Raw genomic sequence first — 18,004 nt, 5'->3', positions numbered from 1 at the left:
CAAGGAGGAAAGACAAAAGAAATAAAAAGAAACAGTGGTGCGAAGTCATATTGCTGTTAATTTAATGCATATTAACATGGATGTCACAGGGGTGTCAATGGGGATGGGGTTGTCCCCCCCCCCCCCCCCACCATCAAACAAAATGATAAATGAATGAACAAGCAAGAGAAAGTACAATGATTTTTTGGGGGAAGTGTGCTTCCCCCCCCCCCCCGAAAAAAAAGGACTGGGTGACAGCCGGCTAGATGAGAACCGTGTCCCGATTTCTGATTTCGGAATTGTGTCACGAGAAGCGCAATTCGGTAATCTTGGAATTGAAATCGAGATCCAGAATATTATGTTTATGTTTGTTCTGTTTTTTTGAACACTTTTGTTGGTTCAAACGTAAAAAAAGTTACAAATGACAAATGGTTCAATTATTCTACCTCTAAGCGTTTCCCACATTTTTGTGAGTTGGGGGTTCCACGCCAGGCGGATCCAGGAATTTGCGCAGGGCAGGGGAGGGGCAGTTGCACCCCTGTTGCCCTAACTGCACTCCTGTTTACCCCTTATCTGTACCCCTGTTGTCTCTTTGGACACTACCATCTTCCAATGGGGGCACTGTTCAAATCGGACGATCATGCACACTATCGGACAATCTATCTTTGCACACTATCAGACAATTATGTGAACCCCCCCCCCTATCCTTACACCCCGCTGGCTACGCCTCTGTACAGTCCGATTGTTGCGGACAGGCGGACATTATCGGTAATTATAATTGTCTTTTGGGGGGGGGGGTCAGAGCAGGTTTTTTTTTTACCCCCCCCCCCCCCACCCGATCCGCGCCTGCACGACGGTGCGTACCAAGCGGGTTACCCAAGGGTTACGCGTACCGGTGTAGCATGAATTTAGGTTTTATGAAATGCGGACTCTTTGGTGGTATTGCGCATGCTCATGCATAGATAATTAGGAGAGGGACCAGTCACGTGAGAGGGTTTAACCAATAAAAGGGACAAAGAGTCCGATTTTCATACGAGTCCGATTTTCATATGACACCGGTACTCTGTGATGAAAAAGTACAGGCAGTCATTAAGGCGCTCTGGCTTTTACGATATTGGTGTTGCGATTAAGTGAGATATACAGTCAATATAATGAATGGAGCTTCATCAATTTTCTTATCATTTATGCTCAATTGACATTTGGGCGAGAAGCCGAGGCAGAAAGCCGGCCGTTAATGGTTGTAGCTCTCTTTGTGTATTTTCCGGAGTCACTGCATTATAAATGACAGCAGCTTACCAATAATCCCATTGAATACACGTGTTGAACAAATCGTAACCAGAAAGGCCTCGCCAAAGCCTTACTTATTAGCGCAGCCCAAAGGCGGATCCGGGGGGCATCCCCCCACCAAAAAAAAAAATCGAACCCAATTTTGTTTGTAAGTGACGTCGCTATAAAGGCAGGCACTGCGTAAACACCACCATCTTTTCCTCACAAAACTTGGTCACAGTGGTCAGAAATTGCCTCATTGGCGCCCCCCCCCAAAAAAAATTTGTTTGATGTGTTCTGGATCCGCCCTTGGCGCAGCACGTTTTTATCTTTTTTGATTTTAATTTTGCAACAACATGTTTCTCTCATGTTGTTTTGGTTCTTTAGAAAACTGTTGATATTTGTGTCGTTGTTTGATTGGAATTTCTATATTCTTAAATACAAGGTACTGAACCTCAGTGCGATTTGTTTGACCGAGGGTGAATCAAACGCGAGATGATTTTATCGAAAACTGATCAATATCTCTTTCCCCAAATTGATCGGCTATCAAGGGCGGATGCAGAACACAATTTTGGAGGGGCCAAAAATTTTTTGGTCCCCCCAAAAAGTGGGTCAAAAAAATTACGGCGTGGGGTTCGGGGCCCGCTTAAGGGCCCCGAAAACATTTTGGGTTCTAGATGCTCTGTCGTGCGATCTGAGGCAATTTCTGACCACTTTAACCAATGTTTTTTGAGGAAAAGATGGTGGTGTACTCATTGCCTGCCTTTATTGCGTTGTCACATAAAAAAAAAAAAATTGGTTTCGTTTTTTTGGGGGGGGGGCCATGGCCCCCCCCCCCTGGATCCGCCCCTGTCGGCTATTGATACATTCTTGTTTGTTTACATCCTTCTGTGTAATGGTTGGTGTTCGTTATGTCACTACCTTGAATGTTTCTACTTACATGAAGTGTTTTCCACCGTTTTTGTTTCCCAAGTTGGAGGTTCCACGACATTAGTGCGTAGCAGACGGTTAACATTAATCACGCGTGCTCTGTGTTGAAATAGTACAAACAGTCAAGCCCGCCGCACGCGAGAGCTACGTGCAAGTGTTAAGTCATTCCAGACCGTTTGCTCAGCATGCAGCTATCGTGTGCGGAGGCCTTTTTAGGCACGTTCGATTTTGACTAAAATGGAGTATACAATTATTGGAATGATTAACGGGACTTCATAATTTCTTGTCTCGTTGTTCAATTGACATTTGGGCGAGAAGCCGAGGCAGAAAGCAGGCCGTTAATGGTTGTGGCTCTCTTTGTGTATTTTCCCGCACCCCCCCCCCCCCAGTTGTTGTTGTTTTTTGGTGGTGAAAAAAAGCCAATTATTTTTCTACACCCCAGATTTATTAGCACTGAAATACGGAGAACGAATAGCACAAAATATTGAAATGTACCGTGTTGATAAAGCGCGCTTATATATTTTGCATACATAAATAGCGCCCCTAGTGCCATGTGGTGTCCAGTCCCCCTCCCCCACCTCCCCGGTCAATTTTGGTCATTGACCATCCCCCTTGAGAAATGATTCTGCCTGAAATGGTAATTGTTCGGACTAAAAACCATTGAAGGGGATTCAAAATATGTGCCGCTAACCAAAAAGGAATCATCCTGGTACAATCGAAAACTGAGGAAATGCGTAAAAATATCAGACTGTATACTTGTCAAAGACTCTACTGGAGAACATCTTTTATTTATCATTTTTTTCTGTTTTTTTTCAAACAAATTGAAACATTGTAATTTATCGCCAAATTTGGCTATATCGACAGTGACCTTTCACGGATGAACGACCTTTATATTCACGCGAAAGCGAAGCCTATTAACGATAACTGCAGCTTCATGTGCCGCATTTCATTACCCGGTAATAAATTCGCTCCACTCGAAAGCGAAAACTATATTTTATTCATTGAACAAAAAGTGAAAGATGATGGACTATGCTTGGGGAGTGCGCGTAATTACCGCTAAGGTCTATGGCAGTGTTTTTACTGGTCTGCACACCGATAGAAAATTGGTGCCCACCTTTTCGACAGTCTTTCATCCGTTGAACAAAAAAAAAAGGAATCCGTTACATTCTGATTGATGACTACAGTCAGCCACGAAGCACTGCGCCATTTTCCAGTCTCATTTTTTGTTTAATGTCTGAGAAATTTCAACTAGAAACTATTCACCTATTCACCTATTCGATCATTATTGGAGATGACCCCGCGTGACGTCACGCTACTACGGCGTATTGTGCAACCTCTTTACCCTGGTAACGAATTCGTCTCGCTCTTAATATTGGCGAGGGACGGTCATAATTGGAGACGTTTGGTAGAAAGTAGCTCAGTTTGTACGAGCGCTCGGCTTGATCATGACGGCACAGCCCACCGTTAGCGGACGGTGCAGCCTGTTGCTCCTGGCCTGGGCTCTATTGGCCGGGCTATGGGCTTTGGACGGGGTCGAGGCCCTAATGCAACCCTGGTGCAGCGTGATAGACACAGCCTTGGTCGGTTGGAACATCTCGTCGAATCGCACCGCGACGCACAAGCTGTGCCACTTGGCCTGCCTGGACACCCCCGGTTGCCAATCGGCCAACTACTGGTATCGGAAGAAAGTGTGCGAATTGAACAGCGTGTCGCACTTGAACGTCTCCGGCCGTCATTTGGTCGAGAAGGCTGGCTCCGTGTATACCTTCACCCAACAGGTCAGTTTATTTCCCCTGATTGATTGAATTTGACCGAGGTGCAGCAAGGGCGATGTTTATTGCAGGGTGGGGAGGGGGTTGCTGGGGTGGGTTTATTGGGGTCGGCGCTTTTCTGCCACCCGATCATCGGTGGCAATTTCTTGTCAACATTTTTTGTGGGAGGGAGACCGAGTTACCGATAGCTTCAAAGTTCAAAAAGCAGAGGGGGGGGGGGGGGGGGGAGGTGGCACTCACATATATAAATACATATGCGCATTTACCCCCATTATGTGCAATTTCCACGAAAAGGGTGGTGCCCAAGCAATATCTTGCAGCTATTTTGAAAAACTGCGGTGCAAATTTAGATGCATTGGGTTAAAATCTATACGCATTGGGACAAATTATTGGCGGGGATAACGCCATTGGCGTCCCCGCCCAAAAATGATTGGGGAACATGTTCCCTCATTCTAACACCACCCCCCCCCCCCCCCCCCCCACCAACCTCACAGATCTCCGCCACAGCACCCGGATACTGTTACTGAAATTTTCCTAAAATAACGTCACATAATATTGGTTTTCCCGGCCAATTTCCGAACTTTTCTAATCAGTATCAGCCATTCAATTTCGCGTGAGTTTTACACACGTGGTCAAATGGGGTTTCTTTTTCATTTTTGGGGCATTCCATTTCATTTTTAGGCAGCCAAGATTTCGGACTGAATGTTCGTTTTCGTTTTGGGGCATTCTATTTCGTTTGGTGCATTCAAGACTTAATTTGAAGCATTCTCAAATTAAGTCTTTGCAACCTTTGACGGTTGACGCATTCAAATTAATAGCGAACGTCGGTGCGCTTATAACGTATTACCATGCTTTTCGTTTCTTATTCGTTTATGGGCAATCACTTTCATCGTTTGGTTATTCAAATTAATAAGATTTGTTTAAGTGATATATTTTCCTATTTTCCTCCAAGGTTGATTTTCCCCAAAACATATCGGTGACTGTAAAGATTTACAATGTAACAAATTAACTAATACAAGGGATACAAGATGTTCTGAAATGAAAAGGGCTCAGATAATTTCTTTTTCACTGTTGATCTTTTCCACTTGTTTAAATGTTTGATTAAGGGGCTTTTTTGAGTGGATGATTTCTTGACGTGTAAGACATCGGGGCATGTATGTTTGGCAATGGTTGTACCATCGGGAACACTTCTCTTGGGGAATTTCTTAAATGTTTTTTTTTTGCGTATGTCTGACCGAACACTTATTTAAAGGGCCCATGCAAAGTATATAATTGTTCAATGCAAACATTGAAAATACATCTATGTGACACATTTGAACCTTATTTTCAAGTTTTATTTTTCCATTTTGCGATTGCTATCAACGCCAGACGAAGTTGTGCCCATGGGCACATTTTCTTAATAAAACACCTTCAATGATTGTTTTCTACTGATACCATTTCAGGCGGAATCATATAACAGGGTATTTGGTATACCAGTCCAATCCCAAAAATGGTGTATACGTTTTCTATGTTTTCTTATCATCAATTACTATGCACCCTTCTTAAGATTTTGAGCAATTTTTTTGCTTCGACGACAAAAAAAAGCACAAAAAGCAGATGGTCTATATGCAAAAAGGTCAACATTACCAGAAAAGAAACTAAAACGATAAAAAAGTAAAAAAGTAATACAATTTTTACTAACGAAATACAAAGTAAAATTCAGAGAATTTGCGCTTTTTCACACAAAATATCGAACTTTTTTATTGGCTCAAGTGGGTTTTTCACATCCATAAAACGTTTCCTTGATGTCTTGTGATTAAAATTTTGAGAAAAATACAGTTGTCAGTTTAAAAATCAACTTTTACAATCCCAAGATTTTTTTAAAATAATTTTTACAAAGTATTATTTCATACAAAATAAACTTACATGATTTGGATGACTACTGCATGGCTTGTTCAAACATGTATTAAATTTGAATACAAACTGCTTTCATACACAGTGGGATATGGATATAATGTTGAGCTCACACTAACTTAGTAAAGTTCTCTACATGGTTTCAAAAAGAAAGTGACCGACTTAGAATTTCTTTTTTACAAATATGTGGGTTGCTCTATTTAATAAAAACAAAATAGAGATAATTTCTGATAATACATAAATAACAATACATGTTGTAGAGTAACTTTGAAAATTTAGTTTGCATACTTTATTCCTAAGTTATGACTATTTTAATGAAAAGATCACAAAATTCAGCTGTCCACCACTGATTATTCACCGTTCTACGAGCTGATGAATACCCATTAAATACAATGAAACATGGACTTTTTCGCACCTCCATGAAAGAACGAAAACTCGCAAAGAAATACATAAACAGTCGCCATCAATATTTCAGTTAAAAGAGTGGACTTGTTCCTCATATTCAAATCACAAAATCTGACAATAACAATAATGTTTCAGTCTTGACTCAAATGATTGAAATCAGTTTGTTTTTGAATGCCTGTGTGTAATCTGTAATTCTCACTCAGCTCAATAGCTTCCAATGGCATTCCACGGACAGCTGTAAAAAAAAAATAGGTTCTTTTAGTAAGGCCAAAAAAAAAGTCTCCGGTTTCTGGTATGCGCGCGCGTCGCCGCAGCCATGCGCGTCGGCAAAATGAAAAGGTTTTTTTTTCAATACAAGATGATGTCTCAAAACCGCCAAACTCACTGGTTTCACTGGAATTCTGCTGCTGCACAATTTTAACGTGTTTTTAGATGGGGTTATGATCGAGAATAAGCTTTGTGTGGCCTCTATGGACTCCCATATATTTGCACTAAGTTTAGTCGGGCACCATTTTCAGTCATCAGCCGACATTTGAAGCCAAAAAAAAAAAAAAAAAAAAACAGGTAAAAAAAAAAAAAAAAAGCCGCGTCGCCGCACCACTTATGGGGCAAGCTCCATACCAGAAACCGGATACTTTTTTTTTGGCCTAAAACATGCATAATTTGTAATAGCATGGATCAATTTCAGTAACTGAACAACTGGATTTGATTCGAGAGAAACCATTTTCAAACGGTTTATTAGTTTCTATGGAAATGGTTGGGCGTGACGGCCCAAAGGAAAATATATTGTGTGTCTCAACTTGTACGTTTAACCGAAAACAGACGTTTTAGGCCGTAATGTTATATATGGCCATATTTTTCTTCATTTCAAGAGTAAGTTGGATTAAAAATCAACCTGTGACATATTCATTTATTTCCAATTAATTGTAGATCAAATTGTTTTTTAAAAATCGTGATTGTATATATAGTCAGCGGATTGAATACGATTTAAGGGTACATATATGTTCATTCAGTTTTCCTTTTAAAGCAACAACATTTCTCGAAATGTAATGTAAGCAGAGTAAAACAGTTAACCCGTTGAACTTTCAAGGCAGTGGGCATGTTACATTTTGAGAGAACAGAAAATCTCGCAATTGTATTGCGTTGCTTTCTTGTACTTCCGAAGTTCCGATGCAAAAGTTGTCGTTTCATTTTGTAAATTGTACCCTCTCGCATAAAATGTCTTAATCGGCACTCCAAACATGATTCTCATTCAGTTGATTAATGTTGTAGTTCCGGTCTTGAGACCGGTCTCGAGACCACTTTTTGCTGGTCTCGGTCTCGGTCTCGGAATCGGGAGCTGTGGTCTCGATCTTGGTCTCGGTCTCGGTCCCCTTTGGTCACGATATTTTGGCTGGTCTCGGGTCGAGAGTACGAGACCGGCAATATGTAGCATTTACAGCTCGATCCATTACTTTGTATCCACTTCGCAATTCGTTCAGTACCATTGATATATAGTTAGAAATTTGCTGGCCCGCAAAAAAAAAAAATTTTTTTAAACTATACCTTCAATGAAATAACATTTTTAAAAGATGTTTCGGAAGTGGGCCGATCATTTACTAGTAGACAACTACCCAGAACTATCAAATAAATAGGGCCTCCTCCTTTTTAAGGCACATATCTTGTAAGCTAAATATGGCTAAATAGCCTTTTGTTTTTCAATAAAATAGGCCCTCATCCAGGCGATCAACTGGTGTATTTTATTACTTGGCCTAAATGACAAAAATTAAAGGACTGGCTGGACTGTCGCGTAAAAACTGCAAATCGCAATTTCGATATTGATTTATTTGTTGATTTTATTTATTGATATATTGATTTTTTTTTCAGGAATCCGGGTGCAATCTTCAGTCGTCAGCTGACAGCTGCCTTGAGAATAAGCCCAAAGCTCCATGTCCAGCTGATGATATGCAAGGTAAGAATTATGAGCCACATACTAGCCTTGTTGCTCCGAAGGACACAAATTAACCAAGTGTTATTATGGGTCAATTATTCACCATCGGAATCTTTCTTGAGTTTAGTGTCCACATGTACTTATTTCATTGCATTCTTTATTGATGAAACTTCTTGCCAATATAAGGCATTAATAATGTGGTACAGCAGTTTCAAACGCCGGAGCCGCAGGCGGGGTCCATTATCGGCGCCTAGGCCCCTTACCGGTTTAAAACCATTTTTATTTCGATTCATAAAGTCTAAGACATTTTTGGTCAAAACTGAGAAAAAAAATTAAAAGTTTACAAAATCTGACGATGTTTTGTCAACCATTTAACGTTTTATTGCTATCCATGTTCGGGGGGCATTTCTACGGACTGAGTGTGACTTGAGGATTGTCGTTTTACACTAAAAAAAACCAAAACATCAAAACAACAAACATCCCACGAACCAACCCCACCCCCCCCCCCCAAAAAAAAAAAAACAATACAAATCGGAATACGTTTGCCAATGAATTTGTCCCCGTGTTCGATATTTTACAAGAATCGCCATTTGGGTTCAACAATAACGGGGCGGGAATCAACGAAAGTTTCTCTTTACTTAATATTGGGAGGGGGGGGTCTGTTGAAATATAATGTATATTAATTAAGCCGCTTCTAATATGCAGTAACTACGGGAATACACACAAAGGAAGGCACATGAAGACAACACTGCCAATAAATTGACCGCTTTTGCGATTCAACAAAACTAACAATCTTTTTGGTTGATTGATACCGGGCGGGATGCGGTGACAGTTTTCGATTCAACGTTCTATACATGTCAACCGCCTTTCCCCCGTTTTTGTTCGACTTCCCATTTATAACGCATTAACAGCGATAACGTGTACAATGGAATAAAACTATTAACTGCCGCCATATGTCTTGTCTGCCCTTTCCCAGAAATGTATATGTATTTTTTTAATTTTGCTCCATCGAAGCCAACAAAAGCTGTAATTTATAATCCATGCATACGCGAATACACACAAAGAAAACGTCATTAAGACAGCCAATACGCTGCCAATAACTTTCCCGCTTTGGCTGTATATATATTTAGGTTTTCCAATTTCATCAAAACATCGTTCAATTTAACATGAGGCCTATTCAAATTCGTTTTAAAATAAATATTCCCTCATGAGCATTCGAACATTAAAACGAATCGTTCGATTTCGGTTATTTGAGCAGTATTTTGATAAATGAGTTCATTCAAATTCAAATAGTCGTTTCGTTCATTTAAATTCGTCGAAGGGCCCAAGAAAGAGGTTGATCAAAATTCAATTTACTTAGTCGGCAAACATTGTTCAAATGTCTGCATTTAAATTCGTTTCCGTGGTATGTGTTTGTTGCTTCATATTTGCCCATGAAGGAATCCACAGCAACATTATTTGTTTTCATGTTATAACGTACCTTTGTTTCTATAAACATATTTGCTAATTTTAATGTTTAAAATATTTGTAAATACTGAAATGAATAAATAAATTGTTGGGGCTTCAATTTCAATTTTTAGGCATCCAAGATTTTTCTTCTATATGAAATAACGTTCGTTTTCGTTTGGTGGCATTCTATATGTATAATGTAACAAGAAACTGATATGATTGAGGAGCAGATGATGTAACGAAATAATGAAATGAAAAGGGCTAAGGAATTTCTTGTTCATTGTTGATCTTTTCTACTTGGTTCAAGTTTGAACAAATCTATAAGGGGTATCTTTATGTTGACATGTTTATTAATCTTTCAACTGTGTTTACTGTTCTTTTTCGTTCTGTTTTTTGAAAGTTTTTTTTTATTCATCACTGATTCACCCATCGATCTCTTGACTTGCAAGACATCAAGAAATGTATGTTTGGTAAAGGTTGTACCGTCGGGAACACCTCTCTTGGGTAATTTCTCCAATTTTTTCGGGCCACTTCCATCAGACAATCACACCTTCACACCTGTAGGATCAATCATACTCCTCATGGGCGTCGCGAGGGGGGGCAAGGGGGGCACTTGCCCCGCCCCCTGGAAAAGCCAAAAAAAAAAAAAAAAGGAAGAAAAAAAAAAAAAAAAAGAGGCGCGAAGACAAAGTGGTGTAAATTTAATGAGTTGGGGGGGGGGGGGGGGGGGGGGGCAAAATGTCCCTGCCCCCCTCTAAAACTGATAAATCGAGAATGTTTTTTTTTGCCCCCCTCTAACAAAATCCTGGCGACACCCCCGGCCGGAAAAACGAAATGCTCCCCTGCTCACGCTCGGAAAAATGAAAAATTGAGAATAATGAAAAAGTTAAGGAATTTTGGGGAACAATTTGCTTTGCCCCCCCCCCCCTGAAAAAGAATCCTGGCGACACGCATGCTACTTCTGTCTGTCTGAACACTTTAGTTGAGGAAGAGAGGTGTGCATCTACGGATTGAAGACGTTTGATATAATATACGCTATAATTTATGACATAACTGTATAGGAATACGAACAGGCGGGAAGTCTTAAAAGATGCTTGACAGAATGTGAAATATGTTTGCCCATCAATGAAAATGAATGCCCGATCAATCCCTTACTGTTGGTTCAGACGAAATTGAATTAACAATACGACATTTTGAGTGAAGCTAAAGGACGGATAGTGAAATTGAATGATTTTTTTGTCGAATACCGATCTACGCGATCTTTCAATTTCATTCTAAAATGAATGAACCAGGCGTTAAATTGAATGAAAACTTGGTGAATTTGGCCGGGAAACCCATACGTACATGTATCTCGACCGTACATCAATCAAGCCATGCACCTCTAAAGTGTCTTCAGTACTCATGTACCCTTGTACTAATGCTGTAGATTAAATCAAGTGATTTTTTTTTAAATCACTTACATTCGATGCAATTTCTTTAAATACGAACTTATGAATGTAAATTGGTAATTTTTGTATGCACATTTCTCGATACTGAGTTTTAAATTTCTTTAAATACGAACAGGCGGGAAGTCTTAAAAGATGCTTGACAGAATGTGAAATATGTTTGCCCATCAATGAAAATGAATGCCCGATCAATCCCTTACTGTTGGTTCAGACGAAATTGAATTAACAATACGACATTTTGAGTGAAGCTAAAGGACGGATAGTGAAATTGAATGATTTTTTTGTCGAATACCGATCTACGCGATCTTTCAATTTCATTCTAAAATGAATGAACCAGGCGTTAAATTGAATGAAAACTTGGTGAATTTGGCCGGGAAACCCATACGTACATGTATCTCGACCGTACATCAATCAAGCCATGCACCTCTAAAGTGTCTTCAGTACTCATGTACCCTTGTACTAATGCTGTAGATTAAATCAAGTGATTTTTTTTTAAATCACTTACATTCGATGCAATTTCTTTAAAGGAATTTATGAATGTAAATTGGTAATTTTTGTATGCACATTTCTCGATACTGAGTTTTGTGGATGATGGGTATTATAGGAACCTAAAAACTCCCTCTAAATGGGTGTAAGGATGCCTGAAAAGATTGAGACACTTTTTTCGACAAATCAATCATTTGAAAGTAAAAAAAAAAAAGCAAAACAATCTGATTTAAATTACAAACATCCGATTTAATTATTTTTTAAATAATAATAAAAAAAATTCGCCAGCCCTGTTATATAGATTTTCCCGGCGAATTCCCCTAATTTTTCTAATCAGTTTCATTATCAGCCATTCAATTTCGCGTGGGTTTTGCACATGTGGTCAAATTGGGGTTTCGTTTTCATTCTGAGTTCATTCAATTTCATTTTTAGGCAGCCAAGATTTTGCTCTGAATGTTCGTTTTCATTTTTGGGCAGCCTATTTCGTTTTGGTGCATTCACGAGTTGACTTGTAGCAGTCTTAAATTAGTCTTTGCAACCTTTTGACGGTTGACGCGTTCAAATTAGTGAACATCTGTGCGCTTATAACGTATGACCATGCTTTTCGTTTCTTATTCGTTTATGGGCAATCACTTTCATCGTTTTATCATTGAGATTAGTAACCTTTTTTAATCGATATATTTTCCTATTTTTCTCCGAGGTTCATTCTTCCCCCCCCAAAAAAAAAAAAATCTTGATGACTGTAAAATTTACAATGTTACAAATTAACTGATATGAGGGAAACAAGATGTAATGAAATGATTAACTGGAAGGGACTAAGATAATTTTTTTTTTCACTGTTGATTTTTTCTACTTGTTTAAACGTTTGAGCAAGGGGCATCTTTATGTTGGCGATTTCTTGACGTGCAAGACATCGGGACACGAATGTTTGGCAATGGTTGTACCATCAGGAACACTTCTCTTGCGTTATTTCTTAAATGTTTTCTTGCGTATGTCTGACCGAACGCTTACCGTATTCAAAGGGCCCATGCAAAGTAAGTTTTCAATGCAAATATTGAAAATACATCTTTGTGTCACATTTAACCTTATTTGCAAGTTTAATTTTCCATTTTGAGGGGTGTTTTTGTTGCCTTCTCTGTTTCTATGCTAATGCAAAGTTTCATATTCATTAGAAAACCTATGATGGCATTCCGGGCATGATTAATGTTACATGGCTATTTCAGCACAAAAAGTTGCTAGAACTTTGGATATTTTGCTGTCAGATTTTTTTTATTTTTGGTGATTCTATGATGTGTCAGTACATGACAGTAAGCCAATGAGCAAACCCTTTCCCACAAATGTTTTCTGGATGAATTTGAAAGAAAAACCCCTAAACTGAACAGTGTCTTCCTGAAATGACATCACAGTAACAACGCGCTCATACGCAGTCCGGAAAAGCATGGAAACTTTTAAATGTTTAAAGAAGTGCACTTTTGCAATGAGATTAAACAACAAAATGCTGTCAAATGTGTAGTTTCCTTACATTTCACAGCAGTAAAGAGTTGCACAAAAAAAAATCCTGAGAAAAATTCATTGCACATACCCTTTAATAAAGAAAGAAAGGTATCTACGGATTGAAGACATCAAATACGCTAAGGAATACGGACACGTATATGAAGTCTTAAAAGATGTTTGACAAAATGTAAAATATGTTTGCCCATTAATGAAAACGAATGCCCGATCAACCCCTTACTGCTGGTTTAGACGAAATTGAATGAACAACGCGATACTTTTAATATGAATAAATCTTTGATAGGGACGAGTGAAGCTAAAAGGCGATAGAAAGCTCGGATAGTGAAATTGACTGATTCTTTTTGATTGTCGAATGCCGATCTGCATGATCTTTCAATTTCAATCTAAATCGAATGAGCCAGGCGTTAAATTGAATGAAAACTTGGTGAAAGTGGCCGGGAAAACCTATAGTATTTTAGGATTATGTGTTGGAGCAAATACCATTCAGCAGAAAGCGCATACCACACAAATGAATTTGAATATAGCTATGTGAAAAACTGTTTGCCAGTTCCTTAAATCGAATTCTCTTTCAACCTCTTTCTGAGGCCTTTGACGAATTTGAATGAACGAAAAGACTATTTTCATATGAATGAACCTATTCATCGAAAGACTGCTTAAAAAACGAAATCGAACGACTCTTTTTGATGCTCGAATGCCCATTTAAGAAAGCATTCATTTTAAAACGAATTTTAATGGGCCTCGGGTTAAATTGAGCGATTTTGTTGATGCTGCAATTGGTCGGGAAAACCTATATAATAGAATATTGATACAAAGGAAGTATTGGCACCAATAACTGCCAATGGTAAACTAAACACCTCCAGCTGACTGATCGAAAACTATATTGTCGATTGGTAATTTGATACAATCTTGTTTTGTTCACATCCTTCTGTCTATGCCATTTCCCATGTGTTGGTGTCGTGTTAACGTCACCACCTTGGATAGTTTTAACGTACACTTAAAGATGTATTCTCCGTGCTCTTTCAGAGTTTCATCTCGAAAAATCGATTTGATTTTGCAATTGATACTTTCCTAGCAATGTAAAAGATGTACACGTTTACCTAAAAAAAAACCAGAATTTGTCATTTACCATTATGGCTGTTATATTTGCCTTTTCCTGGCAAATGAAAAAAAAAAATGACAGCTCAGTCATGTACACGCACAAAATCAGAACCAACATTCAGCGTCTGTTTGTTATTGCTGTATACCAAACTAAACTTAGTCATGACGTCACAATAATGCCAATAGATGAGGTTTTTTCAAAGTTAATTATGTATGGAAGTATGTTGGAAAAAGGGAGGTACTCTCTTTTTCTGTTATACAGACCCAAAGTGGCGACTGGTGTTCAAAGGCGTGGCAGGAACTGGAGTCAGGCTGCATGACATGTGGACCTCAATGAACTGGACCTCGAGTTATGAGGCGAGTGGTCATCGCCGTAATAATTCCCTCTACCAAGCCTGGCGCAACGGACAGCTGAATGTCCGACGAGTAAGTATGTCATGATGACGAAACAGAGGGCTCATCGCTTACCAGAGTGACTGTACAACACAAACACAATTATGAAATGCTTTAAAAAATTAAAGTTTAAAGCCACATTGCGTAATAGTTCAGAGGTGTGGAAAGCTCATTTTTTTGTTTGGGGAGGGTAAAAAGTTCGTGTAAAGGGCACCCACACATCCGTGCTGAAATGTAGACATCAAGTTGTTTTTTTCTCCGGACACTTGGCCTTTGTAAAATCAAATAGTTTGGGAGGGGGAGGCACCATCTTCATGGGGGTACTAATCGAACCAGACGATCATGCCCAATAGATGGCGCTTTTAAGGGCGGCATAATTGCCGACGGTTGTACCAAAATCCAAAATAGGACACTCTTAAAAGGCGGTTGGTGAAAAAGGGCACTTGTTTTAAAGGGAGGCACTTAATATATTGGGGGAAACCCCCCCCCCCTCCTCCGTCTACGCTTCTGTTAGTTGGTTAATTCTGAATGTAAACTAATAGCGTCTGGTTATTTTCGATCATTGTCCTCTCTTTTCTGGTAAGGTGAAGCTTTCCCTGTCTAACAGCGCGGGGGTGAGAGCCGAGTTGATCTTCAATGGAACCGGCTCCGACATCAAGAGTTGGTTCACGCAGACCCGCCTGATTTCATCTCCCTGGGATGATCTCAAATCGGCTGAGCTTACCGGACATGAAGGCAGTGGGCGGATCTTCAGTATCGACGGTGATGTTCGAGAGTAAGTATAGCCTGTTGTTGTATTGGATAGTTGTTTGTTGCTGTTGCTTTTGTGTTGTTTGTTTTTATAATTTGCTGCTTTGTCCACCTTTATCTGATTGCATAAGCAGGGACTTTTGAAGGGCTTGATTACAGCTCTGGTGTAGTCAATCGTCTGATCAGTTCGATTTACACACAATAATATTGTAATTCATTGATTCATTAGGGGCTTAGGAAATATTTTGTTGATTGGTACTGAAGTTAGAAACCTCAGGCGATAACACGACTTCAGAAGTGTTGAATTGATTTAAGTGATTATTGGTGGAATATGATCAAGCATGACCATTGTAAATCAGCCATTTTAGTAGGGAGTGGCACCCCCCCCCCCCAAACAAAAAATTAGAATTAGATTTTTTTCGAACATCTATAGTGGAGAGGTGTGTGGGATCCTTTTAACCAAACCCTCTATAGTTGAGTGGCTGTTACTTGGTTCTTTCTCTATCTCTCGATTGGTTTAAGACAAAATCTTCAGCGGCGGTTTTTCATCAACAACCACTATGGTGGATGTGAGGGGGATAAAGGCTGGCTGGTTGTGACCGAGTCTGACGCGACAGCAAACTGCCCATGGGAGACAGAGACGGCAGCACATCCTTACTCAATCATACTGTACAGCACAACCAACCACACGGTGTTGTGGAACGATGTGCGTTCAAACGGTAAGAAAAGGGTACTGCTAGTATGCGTTTTAAATTTAACTTAGGTTTTCCTGGCTATTTTAAAAGTTTTTTCATTCAAATTCACCAATTGTATTATATATTTAATTTCGTCGACGACACATTTCACACGTTATTTTAACAAAACTAATTTACGCATTTACCATTCAATTTCAAGGTATAGTCACCCTCTTTAGTCACCGGGTCGAGAATATTCGTCAGTACAGATCAAATTCGTCTAAGCTGTTGCCGAATGGCAGCATTCAGTGATAGAATTCGTCTGATATAAATCAATTAGACGAATTTGATTTCTGAATAACATGATTAGGTTTAGACGAGACGAAATATTCCGGGTCGAAAACATTGTGCTGATTGTTTGAATTTGTTTGGACTAAAATTGAAATTGTCTGTCAAATGACGAAATTAACCATTGGAAGTGCACTTAATCGATGTTGCTGGACGAGTTTGAATACAAGAATCGGTGAATCCGAACGAAAATGTTTTAAAATAGCCGGGAAACTTATTCGGTTTTTTTTATTACATCTTTGACACTACCGGACAACACGTGGCGGTATAATAGGCGGCATATTTGACGACAGGCGCGAGGTATACGATTTGGCCGACAGAAGGACGATTTGGCAAAAACAACAAACAATTATTACTGGGGTGCCACACCCAGTGGCATAGCCGCCGGGGCCGGGGGGGGGGGGGGGAACGTGCCCCCAGCTAGGTGACCCCCCCCCCCCCATCAAAATACTATTAATGCCCCTTTTCCTTCCCCAACCACAAAGGGTTTTTGTAGTTGTATTTTTTCAGTTAGCCAAAGGCTTACTGTTTACAATTTCTTATGTCAATGGATATAGCGAGGCAATATGGGGCCCAACTGGGAAAAACTGCAATAGGACGTTTGCGATGTGTGCCCCGCATGATATTCTGATGCCCCCTGTGCCCCCCTCCCCCCCCCCCCCCCCCCCACTCAAAAAATCCTAGCTACGCCACTGGCCTCTGGCGACGCCCGTTCTGATAAATGGATGCAGAAGGTGTTTGAGCATCAACATAATGTCATGTTGCAGGTCTGGTAAAGCATATAGGAATTGTCCACATTTTTGTCAATATTTATAAGGTAAGGATGTCATGCTTAGCTATCTGTTTTTGTATTCTTATATCCTCACAGCTACAGCCGTTGGAAGGGCAGATAGCCTTACCATCCACATCATGCTGAGTGATCCGGGAGCGTGTACATATGATTAGGGGGAGGAGTGATCTTAGCCCCGCCCCTACAGGCTCCGAAAAAAAAATTTAATTAATATTATTAACGGACATTAAAATGCACCTTTTTACACTTGTGCTATTCACATTGCTCTTGGCCGTAATTATTTAACCACGCATGCGCGGATCTGAAGACTAGTAGCATAGATTTACTACATAAATACAACTTATTTCGCGCCATTTAGGCCTACTGATTAAAAAAAATGATTTCGTTAGTTCGTATTTTAAGGATAGATTGTTTTCTTGGTGATATGAAGTTCAAGTTCTGGATGTTTAACAAAAACTGAAGGAATTTTTTTTCGGAAACGTCACTTGAAGACAGAATTTCGGAAACGTTTGAAGACATTCAGAGCTCATTAATTCGTTAATTTTTTGTAATATTTTCATCACTGGGATGAGTGTTACCTTGGCAACAATTCGCTCAAAGGCATGGGCGAGATCGTCATATTGAAACAAAAAGGAGGCTGTAGAGTAAAGCAGCGAATACCAAATCAAGATACATGCATAGAGCAAATGCTCGTCCCGGCGTCGCTAGAGGGAGGGGTGTGGGCAGTGGTGGCGCCAGACTCTAACATTGGGGGGGGGGGGGGGGAGAATTTTGGGGCAAGGTAATATATGGGTTTTTTTTTGGGGGGGGGGCAGTCAATGGTCCGGCAATAAGCCACTATCTACGGCTGCATAAATGCATGTGTGGCGTGTTTTGTCTACCAA

At 39.9% G+C, this 18,004-nt stretch overlaps 1 protein-coding gene across 1 annotated transcript; it reads left to right on the top strand.

Annotated features, from left to right (window-relative positions):
* The first annotated feature begins 3,457 nt into the window (after nt 1-3,457).
* On the top strand, nt 3,458-17,275 carry LOC119736586. Its single transcript, XM_038210603.1, has 6 exons — nt 3,458-3,953; nt 8,112-8,196; nt 14,428-14,591; nt 15,143-15,333; nt 15,831-16,027; nt 17,199-17,275. Exons 1-6 carry the CDS (start codon nt 3,621-3,623, stop codon nt 17,273-17,275), a joined length of 1,047 nt encoding a protein of 348 aa, XP_038066531.1. The 5' UTR covers nt 3,458-3,620.
* Nucleotides 17,276-18,004: the final 729 nt, after the last annotated feature.

The sequence above is a fragment of the Patiria miniata genome, unplaced genomic scaffold, assembly GCF_015706575.1.
Source record: "Patiria miniata isolate m_02_andy unplaced genomic scaffold, ASM1570657v1 HiC_scaffold_3, whole genome shotgun sequence".
NCBI classification, from domain to species: domain Eukaryota; kingdom Metazoa; phylum Echinodermata; class Asteroidea; order Valvatida; family Asterinidae; genus Patiria; species Patiria miniata.
This window is presented reverse-complemented; position numbering and strand designations above follow the sequence as displayed.